At 42.6% G+C, this 26,541-nt stretch overlaps 1 protein-coding gene across 1 annotated transcript; it reads left to right on the top strand.

The window, feature by feature from the left end:
- Positions 1-6,032: 6,032 nt before the first annotated feature.
- MUC13 (mucin 13, cell surface associated) lies at positions 6,033-25,593 on the top strand. The gene is made up of 9 exons (XM_055570089.1): positions 6,033-6,119; positions 11,347-11,402; positions 14,960-15,123; positions 17,694-17,819; positions 18,135-18,264; positions 18,909-18,946; positions 20,573-20,657; positions 23,237-23,438; positions 25,467-25,593. The coding sequence occupies exons 1-8, from the start codon at positions 6,033-6,035 to the stop codon at positions 23,436-23,438; spliced, it is 888 nt and encodes a 295-aa protein (XP_055426064.1). The 3' UTR covers positions 25,467-25,593.
- Positions 25,594-26,541: the final 948 nt, after the last annotated feature.

The following is a 26,541-nucleotide window of genomic DNA, read 5'->3' as shown; positions in this document are numbered from 1 at the left end:
ATCATTGTTTAAACATACCCCCTTCTCTACCATCCCTCAACTAGTATGTCCTGTAATGGAAAATTAGGGTAATTGCCATGAACTGTAAGGACAAAAAGGAAGCCACTTACAGGTGGTAAACAGTGTCCCCTGGTGGCATTTTCAATTGTCCTCACTGAGAACTACTCTGAGGAATATTAAACTCAGATTGATAGTTCTGCAACTAACAGACATAAATGCTATTACATCTCATAATAATATATGTTGATATTAACGTATAATTATATTTCAAATTGTAATAAATTATAATTAATAGCAATTAATACAATAAATGATATTAACTTCATATTTTTCTAACCAGCTGAGCTAACAGGCCAACTGCCGTCATCGTACTTTTCAGTAACTTTTTTTTTTTTTTTGCCATGATGCACAGCTTGTAGGATCTCAGTTCCATGATGAGGAATGGAACCCCGGCCACGGCAGTGAAAGCCCGGAATCCTAACCACTAGGCCACCCACCAGAGAACTCCCCAGTAACATTTTTCCAGTTTTATCTGTTCAATATTTAATTTCATTTATGTTGGGTTTTTTTAGAAGTAGTCATGTATTTTTATTTTTAATATAGTCCACTGCATTTATTTTTCAGGAAAAAATGGATTAGGTACTAATTAGTATTAAATAATAGCAACTGCCATTATATGTTCAGTGTTTTGTTTTCTGAAACTTGATATCTTTATTCTTCCAGCCGCGAACCAAGACAATACAACCTCAAATGCCCCTTCAACCACAAATATTACAGCTACTACCGTCACAAGTATACCTATTTCTGACACACCTACCATCACAAGTCCAACTACCACAGAGACTACAACCTCTACTACCACAAACACAACTGCTACCACAGAGACTACAACCTCTACTGCCACAAACACAACTGCTACCACAGAGACTACAGCCTCTACTACCACAAACACAACTGCTACCACAGATACTACAACCTCTACTGCCACAAACACAACTGCTACCACAGAGACTACAACCTCTACTGCCACAAACACAACTGCTACCACAGAGACTACAACCTCTACTGCCACAAACACAACTGCTACCACAGAGACTACAACCTCTACTGCCACAAACACAACTGCTACCACAGAGACTACAGCCTCTACTGCCACAAACACAACTGCTACCACAGAGACTACAGCCTCTACTGCCACAAACACAACTGCTACCACAGATACTACAACCTCTACTGCCACAAACACAACTGCTACCACAGAGACTACAGCCTCTACTACCACAAACACAACTGCTACCACAGAGACTACAGCCTCTACTACCACAAACACAACTGCTACCACAGATACTACAACCTCTACTGCCACAAACACAACTGCTACCACAGAGACTACAACCTCTACTGCCACAAACACAACTGCTACCACAGAGACTACAACCTCTACTGCCACAAACACAACTGCTACCACAGAGACTACAACCTCTACTACCACAAACACAACTGCTACCACAGAGACTACAGCCTCTACTACCACAAACACAACTGCTACCACAGAGACTACAGCCTCTACTGCCACAAACACAACTGCTACCACAGATACTACAACCTCTACTGCCACAAACACAACTGCTACCACAGAGACTACAACCTCTACTGCCACAAACACAACTGCTACCACAGAGACTACAACCTCTACTGCCACAAACACAACTGCTACCACAGATACTACAACCTCTACTGCCACAAACACAACTGCTACCATAGAGAGTACAACTCCTAACACTGCTACAAGTACACCTACTTCTCCTGCTGGTGGTACAATTCCTGCTCCCTCCTTGAATTTGTCTGCTTCTACCATACGTACTCCAGGTAAGAGCAAGTCCCTCAAATCTCCTCACTAAGGAGTCACAGTATTGTGAAGGATGGTAAGTATGTGTGTTCTGCCAGAGAAGGGAAGTGTGTATAAAGAAACCCAAGGTGTCCTTGGATATAAAACCCTGGAATTAAAAAGTCTGGGTCACACAGGCTAATAGTGATGGCAGAGATGCTAAAAGATTACCTGCAGTTCCATTCTATTCTTTCCTCAAGCTACTTGCCAGATGTGGAAAATTTTTTAAACTTGGACTTTGTGAAAGCTACTTTTGCAGCTTCCCTCTCCCTAGGAGATTTTTAGAAATAGTTTCTTTTCTCTGAGGTCAGGTGCTAATAAGCATTGATGAGATCTCTAGCCCCACTACTAGATCCTCGGTCTACTGAAGAAAGGAGCCAATTCTACCCTGATTCTTCATCAAACGTTATTGAAAACATGTGACATTACCAGAGTCATGATCCAAAGGACAGATGTTTAGGGATACTGTCTAAGAGATGAAGATTGACCTCTGGCCTAAGTTATTGAGACAGGAAACACTTGCTTCTTTTCCCAAAGTTTGGTACAGAATAGAGGTCAGTAATGGAGAAGGAAATGGCAACCCACTCCAGCGTTCTTGCCTGGAGAATCCCAGGGACGGGGGAGCCTGGTGGGCTGGCGTCTCTGGGGTCGCACAGAGTCAGACATGACTGAAGCGACTTAGCAGCGGAGGTCAGTAAACTTTATCAGTGAAGGCAAACTAATAAATATTTTAGGTTTTGTGGGCCATAATAAGATCTGTTAAACAACTACCCCACTCAGCCATATTAACATCAAAGTAGCCATGGACAATATATACACGAATGTGCTGATTGTGTACTGATAAAACTTAGTTTACAAAAACAGAGGAGGACTGGCAGGAATTGGCTTATGACATAGTTTTCCAACCCCTGGTCTAAAAGAGTTCTCAAACCTATGTTTAAAGGATCTAGATAAACCCTGTTATTCTCAGTTAGGGAGACTGATGCTCAGTGAGGGCAGCCACTTGCCCAGGGTCAAAGAGCAAGTTGATGTCTTCCTATACATTCTTCTTTTGGCTTCCTCAGTAATCTTTGGTAGATCTAAGAAATAAATGATTAAGGAAATGGAGCCAGAGGGTGCACTGAAACCTGCTTCCCAATCTTCTTTCATGTTTGGAACAGCTATACAATCAGTTCTCCTGTAGTCAGGAAAGGGAGCTTTTCCATGCCATTTCTGCTTCCCTAGACCCTCTGTCAGAGTAAGGCAGCCTTCTTGTGTTCTGGCCCTATACTAACTGTGAGGCATGGGCCAAACCAATTCTCTTTTGGCTTCAACATACTCATCTGTAATAAGAGATGATTGAACTAAATAGCCACAAAATCCTTTTCCCACTGTAACATCCTGTGACTTTATTCCTGGCACACAGAAATGCTACCGAGTCTGTCATTTATTGCCAAGGAGAAAGCACACTGGGAGTTATCTGACCAGTATATCCAAAATGGTGCTGCACTCGACTTCTTCCCTAGGCTTTTCCAAATCATCCTTGCAATGTGGTTAAGTCTTTGTTAAAAAGCCATTTACTTTACTTAGAATATTGGTTAACACCCTGTTAGAGAGCTGGCCCTTATTGTTGTTTGTGAGATACTGCATGCACTATGCCTCCTATGTCCAGGTAGCCTGTTTTGTTTTTTTATTTTACTCTTAAAAATATTCTTTTTAGATAGAATTTATTTTTTAGAGAAGTTTTAGATTCACAGCAAAATTGAGACAGAGGTAGAGAGATTTCCCATAGTTCCCTGCCCCCATACCTGCACGGCCTCCCTTATTATCAACATTCCTCATCAGAGGGTACATTTGTGACAACTGATGAATCTACACTGACACATCATAGTCCAGTTTACTGAGGGTTTACTCTTGGTGTTGTATATTCTATAGGTTTGGACAAATGTGGAATGATATGTATCCATCATGAAGACCATTTTCACCTTCCTAACAATCTGCTGTGCTAGGCCTATTCACCCCTCTTTCCCTGCTAACCCTTGGCAACTGCTGATCTTTTGTTGCCAGAGTTTTGCCTTTTTTAGAATGTCATGTTGTTGGAATCACACAGTATGTAGCCTTTTCAGATAGGCTGCTTTCATTTAGTAATATGCATTTAAGATTCCGCCATGTTGATTGTCAAGGCTTGAACATGAATAATATTCCATTGTCTGGCTGTACAAGTTTGTTTATTCACTTACCTACTGAAGGACATCTTGATTGCCTCCAAGTTTTGGCAATTATGAGTAAAACTGCTCTAAGTATTCATTTGCAGGGTTTTGAGTGGAAAAAGGTTGGTAAATACTAAGTGAATACTTAGCATTTATATTGGGTAAATACTAAAGCTTGCACTTGCTGGGTCATATATTTAGTTTTGTAAGAAACTGCCAACCTGTCTTCTGAAATGGCTATGCTGTATATTTATATTCCCACCAGTATGAGAATTCCTCACTAGCACTATTTTATTTTTTAGTAAAAGTGAATTAGGCCCATAGTTATGGAAAAAATAGCTTAAATGGGGTAAAAGTTTATGCTGCTGCTGCTGCTGCTAAATCACTTCAGTCGTGTCCAACTCTGTGCGACCCCATAGACGGCAGCCCACCAGGCTCCCCCGTCCCTGGGATTCTCCAGGCAAGAACGCTGGAGTGGGTTGCCATTTCCTTCTCCAATGCATGAAAGTGAAAAGTGAAAGTGAAGTCGCTCAGTCACGTCTGACTCTTCGCAACCCCATGGACTGCAGCCCACCAGGCTCCCCCGTCCCTGGGATTCTCCAGGCAAGAACGCTGGAGTGGGTTGCCATTTCCTTCTCCAATGCATGAAAGTGAAAAGTGAAAGTGAAGTCGCTCAGTCACGTCTGACTCTTCGCGACCCCATGGACTGTAGCCTACCAGGCCCCTCCGTCCATGGGAGTTTCCAGGCAAGAGTACTGGAGTGGGGTGCCATCGCCTTCTCCGAACCACCAAAGGGGAGGGGGACAAATTAGGAATATGGGATTAACAGATTCAAACTACTATGTATAAAAGAGATAGGCAACAAGGATATATTATATAGCACAGAGAATTATAGCCATTATTTTGTAATAACTTCTAATGTAGTATAATCTGCAAAAATACTGAATCACTATACTGTACACTTGAAACTAACATTGTAGATCAACTATACTTCAATAAAAAAGAGACCATGTTATATACATTGTACCTTATATGTAGTTTTATTTTTTTTTAAGCAACGATTTCCACCTATGGAACCATAAGAATTTTAAGACAGCTCTGAAGGTTGTCAGTCATTCAACCTATTCTGAAATCAAAGCTCAGAATCATTTCATTTGACAGAGGGAAATGGCTAGCCAAGATCGCCATTTGGCTAACTGGTGATTTCTCTTCTCAGATCCCGTCAGTTTTCCAAAGATAGGAAAGGTGCTGCACACTGTCTGATCTAGGAATCCTCGCCAGTGGTGTAGAAACCATAGTAATATTCTTCTCACCATTTATTCAGTCATCCACTCAGAAAGCCAGAAAGTAGAGTGGCCCTTCATCACTTCCTCTTAGAATTTTCACTGAGTTAATCCACGTTGTTCCCTTCCCCTTCCTCATAGGTCTGTATACCATGTGTGTTAACCAGAGTATAATATCTAGTTTTGGGTGGGGGTTAGTTTTTTGCCTGGTCCTCCCTATAAGTCAGTCATTCATATCTTCTGAAAAAAATATGGTGCTTTTTCTAAAATGATTTTGGAGCACCCCACCTAGTATTAGAGGAGCGGACATCAAAGTTCTGGGGGATCTGTGAAATCCAAACTATTTCCTTACTCCTTGGAATTAGAACACTGGGATCTCTTTCTGAGCAGACTGTTACTCACCAACCTCTGACCTTTACTATTGACAAGTGCTTGGCTCTAGAATTTTAGCAACAATCTTCCTAGAGACATAAGAAAATATGTGTTTGTTTCTAGATGTTCTAAGGGTATACCATGGCGTAACACAGCCAAGTAATAGAAAGTGCCCAGGAGGGAGACATGAAGATTTAAAAGTGTATTTCCAGGTGTTATTTGTTGTCACTTGTGGATTTTTAATCTCTTTCTACTGTATCTCAGGTCCCAGCACACCTTGCAAAGAGGATTCATGTAAGGATGGTTCTTTGTGTGTTAATCTGCTTAATGATTATTTCTGCCTGTGTTCACAAGGATATTACTATAATTCTTCCACATGCAATAGAGGTGAGTTACAAAGGATGAACAATGGAAATGTGCATCTCAGGCCTAAAGGGAATAGAAAACTTAAAATAATGATGAAAAGAGCTTCTGGAATATTAAAAGGAGAAGAAAATGTGGAGGCAACAAAGGCCAGCCAAGCAGAAAAAGAGTTTGTCTTTATCTCAGTGGAACCTAGTGGGAGAGGAAATGGATCAATTCAGATATGTGAACTAGTTCTAGAGGCGCGGGAGGGAATGGGTCCCTTCACTTTATCTGGTTGAAGGATCAGTGCCATGGGGTCAAAATGAAAATGATAGGTGTAGAAAGGTAGGTGTGTAAAATGATAGATGTGGGTGTGTAAAACTACAAAGACTGCATAAATACAAAGCAGTGCTGTTACATGGGGACACTGATGCAAAATAAGGTGATTTCCTAAAACTACAGAGTCAGACAAGCCAGGAACCTGGTCTCTGACTTTGGCTTAGTTTTTTTTGTCATAGAATTTTCTTGTACCATAACACCAAATCTTAGTTTTGGAGACTTAAGAACTCAGCTCTGGAAATGGACTTTAAGAGCAAATTGACACTACACTTTTTTGGTTAGATCAGCTGGGTGCTATAAAAGTCCAAGGCTGTTTCCTGAGCTATATGTTTTTGTCTGTTTTATGAAAAAGAAATATCCCTTCTTGCCAACTGCACTGGAAATGAATGTATCGTGTTGGCACAGGGATTAGAGATATCCCCAAGGCCAAATGGCTGTTCCTGTTGTTAGCATGAGTAATCTCATTTTGGGGATCCACTGCAGCCTACCAGGCTCCTCTGTCCATAGGATTTTCCAGGCAAGAGTACTGGAGTGGGTTGCCATTGCCTTCTCCGCCACTGTAAGTGAATGACCCCAAATATAGAAAAGTTTTGTGCATTGAGATGTTTGTGCAAACTTTTTTTCCTTTTGAATAATTAAAAGCATTGAAAACAAAGAGTGACTCCATCAATGAAGGAAAGATGTGTTTCATAGATTATTATATAGCATTTAAGATGATAATTATGAAGACTGAGTAATGATTTGGAAAAATGTTTACTATTAAGAGTCAGTAAAGAAGACTCATGATATAAACTTGCAATTATAACGATACAAACTAGACACATACACACACACAAAAGAGCTGGGAGAAATATACCAAAATGAGAATAATTGTGATAGGTTAGGTTGGGTTTGGGATAATGTTTTTCATATTTCCAGAATTACTGTAGTATCATCATATGTTTAGAATTTAAAAATAATCTATGCTTTAAGCAAAATGGACCTTGTTTACATTGAATATCACAGAGGATTCTGCTTAAATTTCAGGAAAGATATTCCCTGGTACAATTAAGGTCAAAATATCATACACACCTGAACTTGAAAATAAAACTTCTGAGGCATATCGGAATTTATACTTTCAAGTTACTACATTTGTAAGTATTTTCCAAACATCCTTCCTCTATAAATATTCTTTATTCTAACACTGACTTGTATAGACTGGCATTTGGGTGGTACAGGCTGGTACAGCTATCCCAGTGTTTCAAACAGTGAAATGTACCCTTATTGGTCTGTAAACAGTAGCTGTTCCAAATTCCCAGTGCCACTGCTTCCTTGGTGCCTGGGCTCTTCCTCTAGGACCTGGGGGCCTCCCTGTGATCCCGCAACCAGAGGTAATACAAGGCACGGCCGAGGGCCTTCAAAGCCACTTCTAGCCATGCCATACTCTTTCTTACAGAGGCTGATTAAATGGGCAGATAAATGTAATGCTCTTTTAAAATAAATTATTTCCATAGAATTAAAGAGAAAAAAATTGAAAAATTGTATTTTTTCCTTTTGCATACATTAGCATACATAGTCTGGCTTCTTTAATGTCCGGAAGAGGAAGTCCATCTGAATTAATAAACATTACTTCTTTATCCCATTGTCAAAAAGGTCAAAGTGAACAACAGTTTCATTTCATGTTGATTACTGTGAGTGAGTGTGTCGACATGGAGGAAATGGAGATCTCTATTCTGGAACCACATATGTCAGGAAGGTCTGGAAGGTCTCAGAGAGGGTGTCCAGCCAGTGTTTCTCAAAATTTAGTTTTGAAAGGAAAAATATTAGGTTGGAAATATATCTCAGAACTCTAGGTGGAGAAAGACTTTAAAAAACTAATGTCTTAATGGGGGCCCACGAACCATGGTGGCATGAAAATGGACCACAAAGTACAGAATAACAGCATCTAGCGACAGATTAAAAATTATGTAAAGAGGATAAACACACCTCTTTTAAGTCAAAAATCAAAAGATGTCAAAGATCCTTGGAGTACGGCATGAGGATGAATGTGAGGTTTGTCAGAGTTGTGTGTTTTATTAGTTGTGTGTGCTTTTGGCATGACGCTTTAACTCTTAATCTTGTCTTCTCAGTTTTCAAATGAAATTTGATTAGATTAGAGGCTCTACAGTAGAAGCTACCATGCTTTATGGTTTTTGTGTTTTTAAAGAAACCAATAAAGCATCTTATACAAATTTGAAAAAAAAAAAGTAACGTTTTACTCTATGACAGTGTGTTTATATTTGAAATTACATAATTATAAGAGAGTTTTGTTATTAGAATTGTTAAAACATAAAAAAATATTATCCAAATGATCTTACAGATAGTCCAGGGAGAGCATGTGCTCATGACCAAACAGCTGGTGCCTGGCACTGCTGTGATAAAAGCTGTGTCTGCTGTATCCCAGGCTTGCCTGAGCCCCTTTGCCTTACCTCTTGGGCATGAGTGGCCTGCTGGCCGTGACTTAGCTTCTTACCCTGGATCTATAGTCCAATTTCCTGCTCAGATGATATTTGGCACATTGAGGATAAGCAACACCAGTGTTTCCATTTCTAGGAAATCCTTCAGCTGTCTCATGTGGCTTTACTGAGCACTGGCCACTGTGGCCACTGCATTTCCCAACATGATTTGGGTATATGAGTGTCCAGAAGCCTTTTCCTGCTACAGATCTAGGCCCCTGGTCTTCAGAGACTAGTGACTTGTTCAGTCAGATCTTGATGGTCCCAGAGGTGCCAGGGAGGGGATAGAGCACTTTATAATATCCAAGAAACTTTTAATCTGAAAGGGATACACCAGAACTCCTTTGCAACTCCTGGAGATAGGATAAGAAAGACAGTTTACATTCTTTAATGTCCTCTTAGCAGACCATGTTGCCAGGGCAGTGCCAGCTCAGGCCCTGAGAAGCCTCTCAGGGTCTATTTTGTCCCCAGCTAGATCCAAGTGGACAGGCTGCATAGGGATTTGAAGTTTCCCTGTTATGCTGTACCTGGCATTTTATGTATATTTCTAATTCGCAAAGTAGCCACATGGGGAAGATGGTACTATGATACTGTTTAGCAGATGAGGTAGGTAGTCAAGGATCAGGAAGGCTAAGTAAACTGGCTGAAGGTCACCCAGCTGGTGAGTGAGGACGAGGAATTTGAACCCAGTCCTGCCTGACCCTCAGGGCTGCTGCTTCTCCCCTGCTGGCTCTGTTGTGCAGTGGGGGCCTGGCAGGCCTGTTTGCATAATTCCTGCCCCCATGCCCAGCCTTTTGGCCTTTCAGATCAATAAGTGTATATCCTCAAATCCTCGAAGGATGACCTGGAAGAAGGAAAAAAGAAAAGGAAAGACTTTTTCCTATGCCAGATGCTAATTTTGCAATCTTTTTTTTTTTTTTTTTTTTTTGAGATTTAAGAAATTTGAATGGCCAATGGTCAATAGTGGAGCTGGATAGAACCTTGGAGGTCATCCAATGAACTTGATCCTACGTAGACTCCCAGTGCTCTGATGGTTTACAGAAATACTAGCTCTTTCTGATATTTAAAAGGAATAGAGACATATTCTGGATACAAGGCTGCTCAGCCTTAACTAGAGTATCAAATTTATTTGAATTGGACTAGAATAAGAGAAATGTTTTAATATCTCTTAAAATTACACTGGTTGCCATGATCTTTTAAAGTGTGGGGGAAAATAATCAAATTCTTGAATTACAAAAAGTTGCACCAACCCAGTTCAACTTTCATGTAATAAATATCAAGACTGGGGTCCAAAGAGAGGAAGACATGTCCAAGGTTATGATTTCACATTTAATTTCATCAATCATCAGTCAGCTTGTGTTTGTTGAGTGTTTCCTGGAGATGGCCCTATGCTGAGTGCTATGGGATGGAAGTTGGGGATGGGCAGGAATGGGTGGTATCATAAGAGGAAATGAACCCATTCTTGGCATCAAATAACTTACCTTTCTAGCTGGGACCTCCAGCCTACCTCCACCTCACCCCTGCCAGAGGTCCCAGCTTCATCTCTGGCCGCTTGTTTACAAGTATCTGGAGTTGTCTGCTCTTAGAACACAACTCAGGCCTAATAAGATCTACCAGTGCTGGAGCCCTTCCAGCTCACAAAGCTATGTATCATGTATTCTGTCTCATTTTCTACACATTAGAGCCCTATTCGGTGGGAATTACTGCTGTCTCAAATTTCCCAGTGAGAAAGTGAGGTTCAAAGAAGTTAAAATTTGCAAATGCTGACAAATGGAGAAACTTGACCCTTCAGCTGTCTTCTGAGCCACACTGCTCCCAAGCATTGGTGTGAGCTATTCCTTCCTCTGCCTACTCCCTGGACCCGCGCCACCTACTGAAATGCTTTACGGCCCATTTCCTTTATGAAGCCCTGTCTTGCGCTCTGAGACTGGAAGAGCATTTCTTTGAACTTCCATGGAAGATTGTATTATCTCTGGCACTTACCTCTGTCAGCTTCATGGTGTAATCTGAGGTTACATGGTGTAACTTGATCATAGGCTGGGTCTGCCCATCTTGGTAATCTATGTCTCTGGCATAATGCCTTGGGAAGGTAAGCATTTAAGTCTTCCTTGGGTAAATTGATGAGTGTATGAAGTATGCCTATAGGTAAGTCTAACAAAGATGCAAAACTTCACATGACTTTGAAAAGAGAAAACAAGTCAGTCACGCTATATTTAAGAGTATTGATTTGACTGAGCGCTTCAGGTTTCCATCTTTTTCCTGGGTAGCTCTGACTTATAGCAGAATCATCCTATTTTAGAGCAGAAATTACTGAAAGGTGTTAGAGCACATGTAAAGAATAAATTTGCTGTGTTACACAAATGAGTTTAGAAATGGGTTTATATTAAAAATCTAGATATGCTATTACTTTTCCCCGTTGCTGTAGTTGTTATTAAATCTGTTCTTCTTCTCCACAGTTTAAAGATACATTTAACAATTCTGAATACGGACAGACTGTAATTGTTAAAGTAAGGTAAGTTTGCTGTGGACGGAGTACTTTGGAAGCAGGCTGTGTTCCCTAACTTTTAGTCTCCTCTTGCATTCCCCATATGGCACTGAAGTCCTAGGGTGGCCAGTCACAAGTCAAGAAGAGGTGGTCAGTCTGAGTACCACAAAGGGCCCTGACTCAGATGTGTATTGACCCTGGCCTGGGTGGGCAGAGTGTAGCCTGGGGATAGCAAGATGTTCCCTGTGATTGGCTACTTAGCAACTTGCTCACATGGTCCAGGACATCACCTGAATCTGTTTGATCCCTTGAATACAAACCACACCTGGCCATTCCCTGGAATGTGCATCCCAGGGGGCCTGGAGGAGAATGAATGGTTCATGGCCATCTCTTCCTTCAAAGGGGGAAATGAGGCAGACAGGAAGACCCCAGTCACACGACTGGTCACTGAAGGGCCTGTCATGAGCTCTTTCTACAGTAAGAACAGGCATGCAGTGAGCGTATCAGCATGTGGTGACCAGGGCTGTGTGCTATTTGGAAACCCAAAGAGGTAGAAGAGTCTCAAGAAATTAGTGATTCCATCTTGGCCTTCTCTGAAGCATATCGATACACAAGTGCTGCAGGCTGAGGAAAGAACTCTCTAAGGTAAACAGAATCGTGCAGAACAAGCAGCTCTAATGTATTTATATTTCTGTGGTTTTATTATCACATCTATCTTCATAAATGTTGTCAAATCCTTTGTGGAAAAAGATGAATTAAGAGAAGACCCCCTAAAAGTCGTGAGTTTTGATCTTGGCGATGAGCAAGGGGCACGTGTGACTGGTAGCCAGGAGGCAGTCTGATGGGAGGCATGGCACAGGCAGCAGGCAGAGAGGCTGGGCCCCAACACTGGCTGGAAGCTGGAGACACAGCAGACAATACTGAAGGCTATACATCACTGAAGGGTGTTAGGCTTGCTTTAGGGGACAACAGGGAGTTCATGCATCAGGATGACTGGATAAAAGCAGGAACAGTGAGGCATGACAGTAGTAGGTAGTAGGCAAACCTCTTCTTGAATCCCAGCCTTGGCACCTTATTGCTGTGTGACTGGGTGGGTGTTTTAACCTCTCTGAACTTTTGTTACCTAATCTGTATATCTGGTTTACTCTGATCAACTTTCCCAGAACCCTGTGGGGAGCAAATAAGACACAGTTGGAAAGCTTCCCCGTGCAAAGTACCCGGCATGTAGTCAGTTTCAACATGTGTTAGTTCCCATCTGTTTGCCTTCCAGAATAGGGGACCCTGCAAGTGTGATGGAGAGCTGGTCCCACGGAATCATTAGGTGGGCAGTGGTTCCCTGAAACTGTGGCACTCCTTCCATTTTTAGGGAGTTACTGAAAGGGAGCCAGGGGGAGTTTGGTGACAACACCTTACCTGTGAACTCAGTGTCCTGAGAGGAGCAACTCCCCCAGCTTGGGGGCAGTGGTGGGCAGATGGACCTCAGTCTCACTTCAGAGGGCATTTCTTAGGCTCCAGACCACTGCTCTCTCCCCGGAATCCCCAAGCTCTTTATTTACTGCCCGAATGTTAGAATTGGAAGGATCCTCAGAATTCCTCCTACACTCCAATCTCTCTTTGGACAGAGGAGGACACTCAGGCTGAGGGAAGTTAGGACTGGTCTTGGGCCACAGAAGATGGTGGCTCCCCTGGGTCTAGATCTCTAGGTTCTTAACTTGGAAGCTAGCGCCCTGGTTCTGTATGCTGCTGCTGCTAAGTCGCTTCTGTCATGTCCGACTCTGTGCGACCCCATAGACGGCAGCCCACCAGGCTCCGCCATCCCTGGGATTCTCCAGGCAAAAACACTGGAGTGGGTTGCCATTTCCTTCTCCAATGCATGAAAGTGAAAAGTGAAAGGGAAGTCGCTCAGTCGTATCTGACTCTTAGTGACCCCATGGACTGCAGCCCACCAGGCTCCTCCATCCATGGGAGTTTCCACGCAAGAGTACTGGAGTGGGGTGCCATTGCCTTCTCCCCTGGTTCTGTATACGACAACCTTTTGTCACTTGAGTACATGGCCACTCCATCCTTTCCTTGAACTCGTCCATGAGTAATGTCTTGCCTCCTGAACTGTATGCTAGTAGGTTCTTCAGATGATGAATGAATTATGGATGGCATGTCTTTCCTAGCCCCACAGCAAAATTATACCATAGATCTCTGGTCGTCTTTCAACTGACAAAGACGAGTTTGTACCAGGTACCCCTTTCTCACTGCCTGGTACCTTCCTTTGTTACTTCTGAGTTCTACCATGAACAAATCATAAAACTTTAAGATTCTAAAGCCCACTTTGCTTTTTGGACTCCTTTTTTTGAGGTGATCATTCCTAAAAACAGAATTTGGTTCATGTTTTGGATTTTCTGGATTGTTCCACAGAACCCATATAGCTGCAAACATTATCTAAGTAGGGTTGGCTGTGTTTTCAAACTTCTGTATTTATTCAAAAGTCAGAATGGAGTATAGGAAAACAATAGGACTGCAAAAATATATCCTGAGTCTTAAAAATACATGGCCACAAGTCAGAGAGGGAAGAAGTCTTTTAAAGTCCTTTTTTTCTTTTTTTCTCTCTCAGTGGTTTTATCACTTGATTTTTTCTTGGATAAATGAAAGAATTAGAACTTGGCACAGCCGATCTCAGGACCCCAACTGTAGTGCTAGTTAGAGAGAGGGAAAGACCCTTAGGATGGCTTGCAGCAAGGTGATGTGATTTGGTATTACATTCTGATGCTTCCTGGGCTTCCCAAGTGGTGCTAGTGGTAAAGAACCCACCTGGCCAATGCAGGAGACCTAAAGAGATGCTGTTTCCATCCCTGGGGTGGAAAGATTCCCCTGGAGAAGGGAATGGCAACCCACTCCAAAATTCTTGCCTGGAGAATCCCATGGACAGAGGAGCCTGGTGGGCTATAGTACACAGGATCACAAAGAGTTGTACACAACTGAAGCAACTTAGCATGCGTGCACGTCTGATGCTTCCCACGGCCCCTCCTTTTTTGGGATCAGTTCTCCTCTGGGTCAGGTGTGCCCAGGCCTAGTCACACACACACACTTTGAAGCTGCCTGCTGGCTTTCTGGGCCCTTTCTGGGAATGATCCAGACTCAATATGGTTGATTACTGCTCTCTCTGTGTGCAGAAAAGAATACATATCCCTTTGTCTCTCTCAAGGCACAAATCTGAGATTTTGCAGCTTATCAGGAGATCTACTCTTGATTTTCTACAGAAAATGACAGCTTACTGTTTCACATGTCACTGATTCTACTTCTGGTTCAATCCAGGCACCTAGTAATGATTGTCCACAATTTTTCTAAGTGCCTTCCACTAGGACCTTACTATAGTCCTAGATTTCCTCTGAATGCATATTGATTAGAGATCTCTAAGTCTATAAATGGCCATCTTATAGCAACCCCAGGCCTCCCTCTTTAAGCCTCAACTGTGGATATAAAACAATGGGTTGGGACTAACTCTGGGAGATTTGAGAGTCTGGGAGGTCTGAAGACCAATTTGGTGATGCTTTAGTTCAATTCATCAAGTGATGGATTCATTTCATTTTTAGCGCATCCACTTCAGCAAGATCTGAAATGCGTGCTGGTAACCAGGGTGTTGACGTAGAAGTAGTAAACATTTTTACAGAAAGTACAAAGGAAAATGAGACAACCATATCAAATGCCATTACAAAGGCGATTGATGCACAGTCATGGAACTTTTCAGGATATGACCGTAAGTATTAAATAATTTTTATTCAACATTTACCTAAAGACCTATCTATATTTTCTATTATAAATAAATAGAAGTAAATTTTTTACTTTCCTTGTGAAGGGGGCCAGAAGAACTGGATAATTGAATCCACAGACATCTCTGAGTTTTCTTTGAACTGTCCTTTCTTGCTCCCTCCCTTTCCCCAGTCACTTGACTTCTGCTCATTTATAACCATCCCCTAAGTCATCAAACTGACTAGTTTCTTCCTCTTCTTTGAAGGTAGCCTTGGATAAATAGCCTCTGGACTGGGAAAGATGAAGAAAGGCAGAAACAGGAGTGCTCTATACCAAGTTACAGCTTTCCAAATGCTTAAAGAAAATCTTAGTTCCACGGTTTCCCCTTTAGGCGGATGCACATGCCCACAGCAGAGCCGCAACAGTTCACTTTAGCTGTTTTACAAACACGCCAACCAGGCCTGGCCTTTCCATGAGCCCTTGTGACGTGGAAAACACGCACGCTCTTTATTTGCTCATTTTTTATTTTTAACCCTTTGCTCTTTGTAATTGGATTTTTTGTTGTTGTTGTTTTGGGTTTTGCTTGTAACAAGCCTGAACTCATTTGGGACTCTGGACTGTCATACTTCTAATTTTCCACCTTTGGTTTCAGGACTTTCTTTTTATATTTTGTGTATGTCTCTCCTCTGAGAACTTCCTGTGCAAACCATGCCAGTTTCTTTAAATTACCTGGCCTTCTCCCACTATTTTTTTTTTTTTATAGCTCATTGGGGGTCATTTGCAGCTGCACAGTTAGGATTACATTTTCAAAGCTTCTTACTTTTCTGAACTGTTTTCATCTTCCAGAGTCTCATACCATGGAACTACACCTTAGCGTTTCTGAACATTACAACATTTACTCTCTCAAAGTCATACTCCTGTTTCTGGCTATCACTTGGTCCTTGTCTTCCAAGGAGCCAGTCACTTCCACCTGCCAATAAACTTCTCCTTGGGGGTCAGAATTTGGTCCAGAGTAGCAATTCATGTAGTCAGAATAGCTATACCCGCCTGGAAGATGAAATTGTCAGCAGGGCAAGACAAAACCTTACTATACACCCTGCTTTTGGCTAGATGAGATTTCTAGCAAGTGTGAGGAAGTTGAGAGTCCCGATCAGCTTGGGGATGGACCACTCATAATGGTCATCAAATGAATATATCCAGTGCATTCTTCAAGATAAAGTTAGGGTTCCCTTTGCAGTTCTCCCATTTGGCTCTACTTGAACTGCCTTAGCTCTGAGCCTGGCCGACTTGAAACCATTTGGCCTCAGCTCTAAGAACTGCTCTTTTTGACAACTCCTCTCAGCATCTCTCCACTCTGAGACCAGGCATGTGCTCTTAGATACATTAACAGAATCTCAAATGATCCCAGCTGGAGATGGCCACAGGAGCACGAACTGCCCAGCATGTGGAAGGGAGAGCTCAAAACTTATAGAGAAAAGTTGCTGCTCTCTCATTTCAGCTGCAAAGACAGGGTCTGTCTTCTATGTCAACAGTTGTAAAATCTCTTTCTCTGAGTTTTTATTTAGAGGCATTTTCAAACAGCAGGTGGTAAAGGAAGGTTAGTTACAGGCTTGGGATGTTTGGAAGAGAGTAACCACATCTTTTCTACCTGCTCCTATTCTCTCCCCCCAATCTATTTCAGATTCATCTTTTTGTCCTTAATGCCTTCCAGTCTTTTTCTAGACTAACATTCTTAAAAGGTGGTTTTCTCAGGGCCATGCTTCTGCTTAGAATCTACAATGGATTCTCAGACTTGTAGGATAAAAGTCAGTGGCCTTAACCTAGCCTTCTAACCCTGCTATACCAATGAATGAACAAAGGGATGATTATTTGTTGAGTCTCCTATAGTAGACACTTGCATTTGCCCCATTTCACAGGTGGAAGACACCTTGAACCCACCAAAACTCAAATGATTGAACAAAAAGCCTCCAGACAATCAACTGAAGAGCCAAGAATTCTATTTTCTTCCACCTCACCTCCCTGCCTCTCCCCTGCCCAAGTACAGTCCCATCACTCCCAGACAACAATCCTTTCCTTCTTTTCCTCCCTTGTTTACTGCACTTAGACTTTGCCTCGGACTATTAAAATCTTTCCTCTCTTTCAAGACTTAGCCCAATTTCCACCTTCTCCATGTTATCTTTAGCTATCTGAGCCCCTGAATTCCCATTGTACTTAAAGTCTATGTTACAAGTTGCTGGTTGCAACTTCCTATGGGTACAAACAAGTAACTCTTCGAAGATGGGGTCCAAAACTTATGCAGCTACTGTGTCCTTTGTGGAACCCAGCAAAGAGCTAGGTACAAAAGAGAATTTGAACATAATTCTATTGCACGGGATTGAATTATTTTTAATTATATAAGGAAATATTTACAGAAGAGACCCACTGGGGAGCTGAATTTCAGAATCTTGGATTTTCATTGGTTGAATCCCAAAATGTGTTAAAAGGCAGTGATGAGCACAATGGAATGGGGTGTTTTCACAAGTTAGCTTATCCATATTGACTTGCTAAATATGTCTTTGAATTATTTGTGCCTCTCAGAGCAAGATCGGTGTGATTACTATGGTTGTAAAAAACCGAATGACCAAAATGGCTGTGACGATGGTTTACTATGTGAGTGCAAAGACGGGCTGGTGAGACCAAACCCACAGGCGCCTGTGTGTGTTGGTAAGTGTTCCACCTGCTTCAAATGGTTCACCTCTTTCCCCTTTCCTTCTGCATTCTCACAAAGTACACGCTTTCCTGCTCAAGCCTCCATGTGCATTTCAGAGTCTGAGGGATGTGAATTTTGGCTTTCATCCTACGGGCCTGGAGGGGGCCTTGGGTAAGAGCTGGTGAGGAGGTCCACGTACCACTTCACAGCCACTGAGCACCTAGTTTCACCCAGAAAAAGCAATGTGAAAAATTGTAGTCTGTGATGTGTCGCTTTGGGGTTGAAGAGGTTGTTTCTGAAAATTACCCAGAAATCACTCTCTTTTGAAGCTTTGGGTGCAACGTGTTCCGATACCTGCAATGCACAGAGCAAGAAGCAATGCCTAGTGACGAACAGCATGGATGCTCGCTGCGTATGCCTGCCAGGCTACAAGGAAGATAGTCAAGGAAAGTGTCAAGAGTAAGAGAAATCACCCCTTTTTCATCTTTTCATAGCTAAGGCTAGGTGAAAAGGACAGAGCTTGTAATGTACGTATGAGTTTAGGTTTGGGAAGTTGGTTCACTGGCAGAAGGTTCAGAGCAGCACCACCACCACCAATTTTTGAACGTTTATCTGTGTGCTGGGAACTACAGTAGGTAATGCTTCTCAAATAACAACTTCAGGAATGTATTCATTCCCCCATTTTCAAGTGATAAAACTAAAGCTCAGAGAATATGAATGGCAAGTCCCTGCTCACAGGGCAGCAAATAAGTAATAGAGTGAGCCATGTGGTCTCCCAGCTTGAGGGGTCCCACTAAGTGCTAGGCCTCTGGGACTCATCTTCACCCAAACCGATGAATCCTCCCAGTGCTCTGAAGATGGAGCATTCAGCTGGTAGCCAATGGAACCACACAGCATTGTATGCCTCCTCAATCTTCCCGAGAGCCATGAAAGGTACTTACCTGGAAGATCGGGGTGCATAAGGAAGAAAAGAGAAAGAGGAGACAGAACAGGGAGAAGACAATGAAAGAAGGATGCACAGAAGACATGGAGGTTGGGTAGGAACTCTGACCTGCTTTCATAAGGTTCTTTACCACAGTTTCCTATTCCTTCTTGTATTTTAGGTGTCCATTTGGCTACAGTGGAATCAATTGTAAAGACTGTGAGTAGAAAAGTCTAGCTTTGTTATTAAGCTTCTGAGAAACAGACATTGAGCACATTCAAAATTCTGTCCAGTCCCCCAAAGTCTCTGACATGAAGAGAAAGAAAATCTGCCTGGAGTTTGTCTTCTGGGTCAGGCCAGTCCATGCCCACCCTTAGGTCATAGGTAGAGCCTCTTGGCTATGGGAAACAATAGAACTCAGCCCAAGAGATGGGCTGGAACACCTGGACTTGTCCCAGGCCAAAGAAGGTTGTCCCAACATTGTATTCATTTCCTGCATTAGATTAAATATTCATCGTCTGCTACTAGAAAGGATAAAGACCAGTATATTCCAAAAATGTTTACATTCATAGTGGAGCAAAACTAGAAACCAGACATTTAAATACTCAAATCATCTTTTTGTTTTACTAGTGTTTTTTAACAATTTTTTTCCTTTTTCCAAGTTTGGGATATGTTGTTGTAAATTCAGTTGCCTTGTTCCCTCCCATGCCCTACCCTCACCAGACTGGGACAATACTAACTGTATTATATTTAAAATTTTATATAATGAACTAAAGATCAATGACCCAAGGTGAAGGAAATATTTCTGTTAGTTTCCCAGCCAGCCACAAAGTTAGTGATTAGAAATGCTTTTCTTTTCTACTGTATTTTGTTGTGAACCTGGGTTTGATAAGTCATTTCTTCCTTCTGGGCTTTCAGTGTCTCCACCTATAACATGAGAAGTTTGGCTCAGATGACCTTTGAGGCTTTTTTCCAGACTTAGTGATCAATGGCCCCAGGCATCCTGGTTAGTTAAGAGGTGGCATAAAGGGGAGTCATGGAGCAGGAAGAATCAAAGGGATCTAGAGCAGCACTGACCAATAAAAATACAACATGAACTTCAGACTTAATTTCAGATTTTAAAAATTCTACGTAAAATTTTAAAAGTAAAGAGAAATAGGTGAAATTGATTTTTAATAAAATTTTATTTCACTCACTATCTGGAAAATAGTATCATTTTAGCAGGCAATCAATATAAGAATTATCAGAGATATTTTACTTTTTTTTCACACCATGTGTTAGAAATCCACTGTGTATGTTACACTGACATGCCACATCGGGACGACATTTGAAGTGCTCAGGAACACTAAACAGAGCAGATCTAGAGACTGAGTGGGAATGAACCTCCAGACTCTTCCCTCACCAATCCCATCCAGCCTTTACCTGGCTCCTCTATTAGTGACAAATTTAACTCCAACACAGTTCCCCTAAGTTTATCAGCAAAATCAGTTATGGCGGCAGGCAAAGGCAGCAGAGGTAAGGAGGTAGAGTGGACTTCAGGTGAGATCCCACTCCCTAGAAGCCCAGGAAGGCCTGCCACCATGGCCTCCTTTGGGTTTATGGCCTTCTTTCTTCTGGCAAGTTTGTCTCTTCTGACTGAGTTCTGAAGACACAGTTGGGGGTGACGGTGGACACAGGGTTAAAGGAAGTGAGCCACCCACTCATCCTGGCCCTGGAAGGGGGGTCACAGACCACAGCCCCATTGTGTTCTTGGCCAGAAACCACTGGGAATACCCGTACCTGTGCAGTTGACAGGGGGGGTCTGCTTGGGGGAAGCTGTTCCTACTCTTCTCTTTTCCCTTTCAGCATTTCAGCTGATCCTCACGATCGTGGGCACCATTGCTGGCATCGTCATTCTTGGCATGGTGATTGCACTCATCGTCTCAATGAGGTATGGGACAAAGCGTCCCTTTCTTGGGTCACAACGCCGTCAGCGCTACACTCTGGTTTCCAAACACCCCCAGCCTTTCCCAGGCAATAGAAGGAAAATAAGGCGAGACCTCTCTAATACCATTGACCTTTTATCATCAGAACTTTCTTCTGATTCTATGAGCTACACATGATTCACTGAAGAAAATAGAACATGTGTAAGGGAGCAGAATAAAAAAATCACCCACAAAACCAACTACCCTGAAACAACCAACATTTTGGCATACATCTTTCTAGGTTTTGGGCTACTGTTTAAAATGAATTTTGTATCTTTTGTGCTTTTAAATTTTTTGTTGAGATCTGTTTTTGCTTAATACTATAAAGTGACATCAGTGTTAGTTGCTCAGTAGTGTCTGACTCTTTGTGACCCCATGGATTGTAGCCCACCAGGCTCCTCTGTCCATGGGATTCTCCAGGAAAGAATAATGGAGTGGGTAGCCATTCCCTTCTCCAGCGGATCTTCCCAAGCCTGGGACTGAACCCAGGTCTCCTGCATTGTAGGCAGATTCTTCACCATCTGAGCCACCAGGGAAGCCTATAAAGTGACATAGCAACCATTTTCTGATGTCATTAAAAACGCTTTGGGTAGTTTGGGTTTTTTTGAGCATGAGCCACTCATTCTCCTTATTTGCCCTACAATAAACCTTTATTTGCTCAAAAAAAAAAATCAAACAAAAAACTATTTTGTTAGCAATATTTAACTCCATTGATATTGTCAAATATAATTTTCATCAAGTCACCCCTGCCCAGAATCTCACTGCAAATAGCCTAACATCCCTGGTGGCTCAGATGATGAAGAATATGCCTACAATGCAGGAGACCTGGGCTTGATCCCTGGGTCAGGAAGATCCCCTGGAGAAGGTCATGGCAACCCACTCCAGTATTCTTGTCTGGAGAATCCTATGGACAGAGGAGCCTGGCAGGCTGCAGTCCATGGGGTCACAGAGTTGAACGTGATGGAGTAACTAACACTAGGACAAGGACACCTCAGCTGAGCCTCCTAGGTTTTAAGTAGAAACATTATCTCTGCATGGTGTTTTTTCAGTTTGGTGCCTTAAGTGCCCTTTTTAAAAACTTAAGTAGGATCCATTCATTCACTCTACATTTAGATAAAGTTCCCTCCATTAACAGGGATGGAATGCTATCATCTATTCCATTCTAGATGCGCCAAGTGAGGAGCCACTCTGATTTAAAAAAAAATGAAAAGCTACTTTTTAAAAGCAGCATTTGGCTCATAGCTTATATTTTGGCAAATAGTTTTCTTGCGCTGTAATGTGAGAGGACAAATAGTTTTCATTCCTAAAATATTTTGTTTCTTCTTTTTTTTTTCCCCCTTTTCACTCCATTTTGTTATTAACTCTTCCCCAGAGACTTGATTGCAAGGATGCCAAGCTGGGAACTGGGAACATGGCCTTCCCTTTCCCAGGGGGAGGGGGGCCAGGACATTCAGCTCCGGAGCAAGGCTGCCTCCTCCACGGTGGACCAGCTCACCACCATGGTCTCCAGGGCCCTCAGGGGCTGCAATAGAGCTATGTCCCGGAACAGCCTTGGTTCTCAGTTCCCTCTTCCTGCTGCAGAGCCTGGTTTTGCTCTTAGCTCAGCCTTGGATTCATTTCTCCCGAAGCCCTCCAAGAATTAGAATTTCTTGCCCACTCCCAAGGGAAGGGAGCCTCTTCTCAGCCACCTTAGACAGGAGTGTTGTCACAGGGAAGAACTCTGTGCTGGCTATCAGGGTCAGCAGGTGAAGGGGTCTTCCTTTACAACACCCCAGTGTCTGAGAGTCACCCTTGGACTGCCCTGCCGCCTTTACAGATGCCTCTGGCCCTACCACCCACTCTAACAGAGCAGCACTGTGGGTGACTGTGGGCCAGAAGGAAAGAAGGGTCATGATCAGAGTAACTGGCAGGGAGGCAAGTGCCTCCCTCACCTCAAATCCTTCCACTTGGCACTGAATGCTTACATTTGAGGTCCTTGAGGGCTCGCAGCAGATCCTGGGAAACTTCTATTTCTCCTTAAGACCTTTATGCCTTGAACTCATCCTATTCATTGAGGTGCTTCTATAGAATTGACTTTGCTTGAATGAAAAACTGTATCACAAATCATCCTTTTTCTTTAACGTTTACTATCATTTCCATAAGTAATTCAAAGGCACACTGAAGAAAACTAACATTATTAGCAAAATGTAATATGACAGGCAGAATTATTAATAGATGGTAATGTTGGATCGGGATAATGTTCTGGTTTTGATGGTTACATGGAGCTTATGCGGAGAGTCAGGGAATCTACACTGAATGAAGTACTGAAGTATTACCAGTAATGGACATCAGGTCTGTAGCTTATTCTTAAATGGTTCAGGAATGTTAACAGTTGAGGACTCTGGGTGATAGATGTATGGGAGCTTTGTGTATTTTTCTTTTTTGGTAACTTAGGATGTAAATTTGAAATTATTAAAAAAATTTAAATATTGAAAAAAGAATATTAACATTTGCTTCAAGGAACTTGCCGCCATTGTGAGATCCTAATTTCTGTTACCAATTACAGGTTAAAGAACAAAGGCATGAATGTGGAAGAAGAGACCTTGATTGAGAAGGACTCGAGAAATCTGAGACTCAAGGAGACTGGGTTTAGCAATCTAGGAGCAGAGGGGAGCATCTTCCCTAAGATCAAGGTGAACCTGCCCAGAGACAACCAGCCAGAGAACCCCTACACAAGGCATGGTATTCTACCCCTACCAGACTATTAGGTATTATATGCTTTCTATTTGCCTTTGTTAAGTGAAATGCCCCAGGGCAGACTTGGGACCTGGCTACTATATCAGCAGCAGCCCTGGCTGCCCCGCAGACCTTTTTTATTTTTCATCAGGAAGCTATTATAATTAGCCACCAGTTGGTCCCTAACACTGACCATCTATGTGACTTTAGTTCAGTTCAGTCGCTCAGTCGTGTCCGACTCTTTGCGGCCCCATAGACTGTAGCCTACCAGTCTCCTCTGTCCATGGGATTTTCCAGGCAATAGTACTGGAGTGGATTGCCATTTCCTTCTCCAGGGGATCTTCCCAACCCACGGCTCGAACCTGGGTCTCCCGCATTGTAGACAAATGCTTTACCGTCTGAGCCACCAGGCAAGTCCTATATGTGACTTTAGACACACCACTTAATTTCTCTTACCATCTATTTCCTCAGCTGTAAAAAGGGAAGCTTAATTCAGATGCCCTTAAGGTCTCTTTATACATTTCTTGGGCTATAACTCCAGTGGTTGTGATGATAATTCCTAGACTGCTGAAGGCCCTAGGACCCAATGTAGGTCTGGCCTGGGAAGGACTATTGGTTGTAAGCATGGTTCTGTTTACATGGGTCCTTTCCAGCCAGCCCACATAAAGGCAAATCTCTCTTCTCCTCCCCACCCAGACCACAAGGCAACCTGGTCAATTTCTAAAGTAACAAGTGAGGCTGGAAATATTTTCTTTCCCTTGGGAGGACTTTCAAGCTGAATAGCTTGTTCTCCTGAGATTTGTATTACAGAATTGTAGCTGGCATTGCTCACTGTGACCAAATGAAATACTGAAAGGAGAAAGCCTGTCAGAGGAGACTCCTGCAAGGAGGAGTGACAAGACAGAAGGCAAAGGAGAAGGGGCTGGAGACGAGGAGGGGGAAACCAAAGAGGCAAGGAGAAAAAAGACTTGTTTAAAAGAGGAAGAGTGTGGAGAAAGAGGAAGCAGGAGGGGTGAGGCATCGCAGGAGAGAAGAAAAAGAGGCTGAGGAGAAGGAGGGCCTAGGAGGTTGGGAGAAGGGCTGGGGAAGGGGTCACAGCATCCCCGCTTCCCAGGTTTGAGCTCAGCTTCTGTGGGTGGCCCGGGTGAGTGCGCCATCCTTTGAGAGTCTCAACGCACTTTGAATATTCTGGGAAAATCTGAGTCGTTTTATTTTAAAATCTCATGGTTGATTTTCCTTTAGTCATGGACTCTAAGTGTTTCACGTGTGCATGAAGGGGTGATTTGCACAAAGTGTGCCATGTGGGGTTGGACACAGGGTCTAGTCAGCAGTAGTTGAGAATGGATGTCTCATGGACGCCTGTTGGTCCTACCTGGGGTGAACCTTCCATTGAACTCACTTCAAGCCTCCCTTTCTCCACACTGGTGGAATGCTTACTTCAAGTATTGCCTCTGAAGAAAGGCCTTTAGTGGCTCAGTTTCGGAGAAGGCAATGGCAACCCACTCCAGTACTCTTGCCTGGCAAATCCCATGGATGGAGGGGCCTGGTGGGCTGCAGTCCATGGGGTCGCTAGGAGTCGGACATGACTGAGCGACTTCACTTTATTTTTTCACTTTCATGCATTGGAGAAGGAATGTCAACCCACTCCAGTGTTCTTGCCTGGAGAATCCCAGGGACGGGGGAGGCTGGTGGGCTGCCGTCTATGGGGTCGCACAGAGTCAGACACGACTGAAGCAACTTAGCAGTAGCAGCGCGCATGGGATTTAGAATCTGACAGACCTGGTTCACAGTCTGGCCCTTCCTGCTCTGAGCTGTGTGATCTCTGACAGGTTATTTGACTTCTCTGGGTTAGTTTACTCATCTGTGAAATGAACTAAATGAAGCCTACTTCAGAGGATAAAGATCAAATAAGCCAAAGTGCATAAAGAGCTATTTGAAGAATATTATTCAAATAATATTTTAAAACAATGTTAATCACTTATGAAACTAAATTTTCTTATGCATTTATGTCGGAATACTTCTTTTCTAAGAGTTCCCCTCCCCTTTCTCATTTTGTCTAGAATTTTGTAAGAATTTGGATCCATCTATAGTCCCTCAACCTAATATATGAGCTTTTATTTTGAATGTTCAAAAGACTGATGGAGAAGGGAGCAGCCTTGAAGATCTGGCCTTTGGTACTTCTCTTCCATCCAACATCTAGCCTCTCCGAATGGAAGTTATGACTATTTACAATGAATACAGCTTGTTTGCCAACTAAGTACCTATGAAATTAAATGCATATAGATACTGTGAGCATTTGCAAGATAGTTGATTTGCTCCAGTCAGGACAGTGGTTAGTTTTTCTTCCTGGTGGGGCAACAATAACAATTTCCTATCTAGAAGGAAGCTCCTTGGGATTATTCACTCCTGGAAGAGTCTAGAAGAATGTTGCTTGGAGTTGATACACTGCAGATAAGTGGCCTAATTTTGGAAGACTCTTACACACCAGCTATGGAGGTCCCAGGCAATGGGAGGAGATACCATCCTTCAAGGTGCTCAAGTTCATCCTCTAGCAAGTTAAAACAGAGATGCTATTTCTGTTCCTCAAATATAGGGATTTCATTTCCCTGCTGGGAGTTTGTGACCTGGCCTCACATCCAGGGGACAGAAAAAGAGACATGTCTCTTAGTTTTTGAGGAGCAGTTACTGGCAATGCAGGACCTTCTTAATGTCAACTAGAAGGCCTGGACTGGAAATGTCCCTCGAGCCTTGTGATACAGATTCCAGAGGTACTTCACCAAAGCATCAGCCTTCCCTCAGAGGCTCAGCAGCGGCCACCAACATACACACAGCCAAGAATGGGGGCAGTCACCTCGAGCACAGTCTTTCTTTAATGTTAACAGTATCCTTGCTTATGTCTATTGTCCTGTCTCTGTGCAAGTTATTTTTAATTATTATTATTTTTTCTTGACTGTTAAATATAAAAGATAACAAATACAGTGTCTTTAATAGATGGTGTCCTTCCTTGTGTTTGGGACTTGGGGTGATGCAAATGGTGGTTAAGTTTTACTTTTAATAGCAAACCTGACATGTGGTAAACCAAACTGATTAACATCAGGTCATTAGGCGCAGTTGGATTACCCACGGTAATTTAAA

This window comes from Bubalus kerabau, chromosome 2 (assembly GCF_029407905.1).
Source record: "Bubalus kerabau isolate K-KA32 ecotype Philippines breed swamp buffalo chromosome 2, PCC_UOA_SB_1v2, whole genome shotgun sequence".
NCBI classification, from domain to species: domain Eukaryota; kingdom Metazoa; phylum Chordata; class Mammalia; order Artiodactyla; family Bovidae; genus Bubalus; species Bubalus kerabau.
The sequence above is the reverse complement of the archived record's forward strand: the minus strand, read 5'-3'. Positions and strand labels throughout refer to the sequence as shown.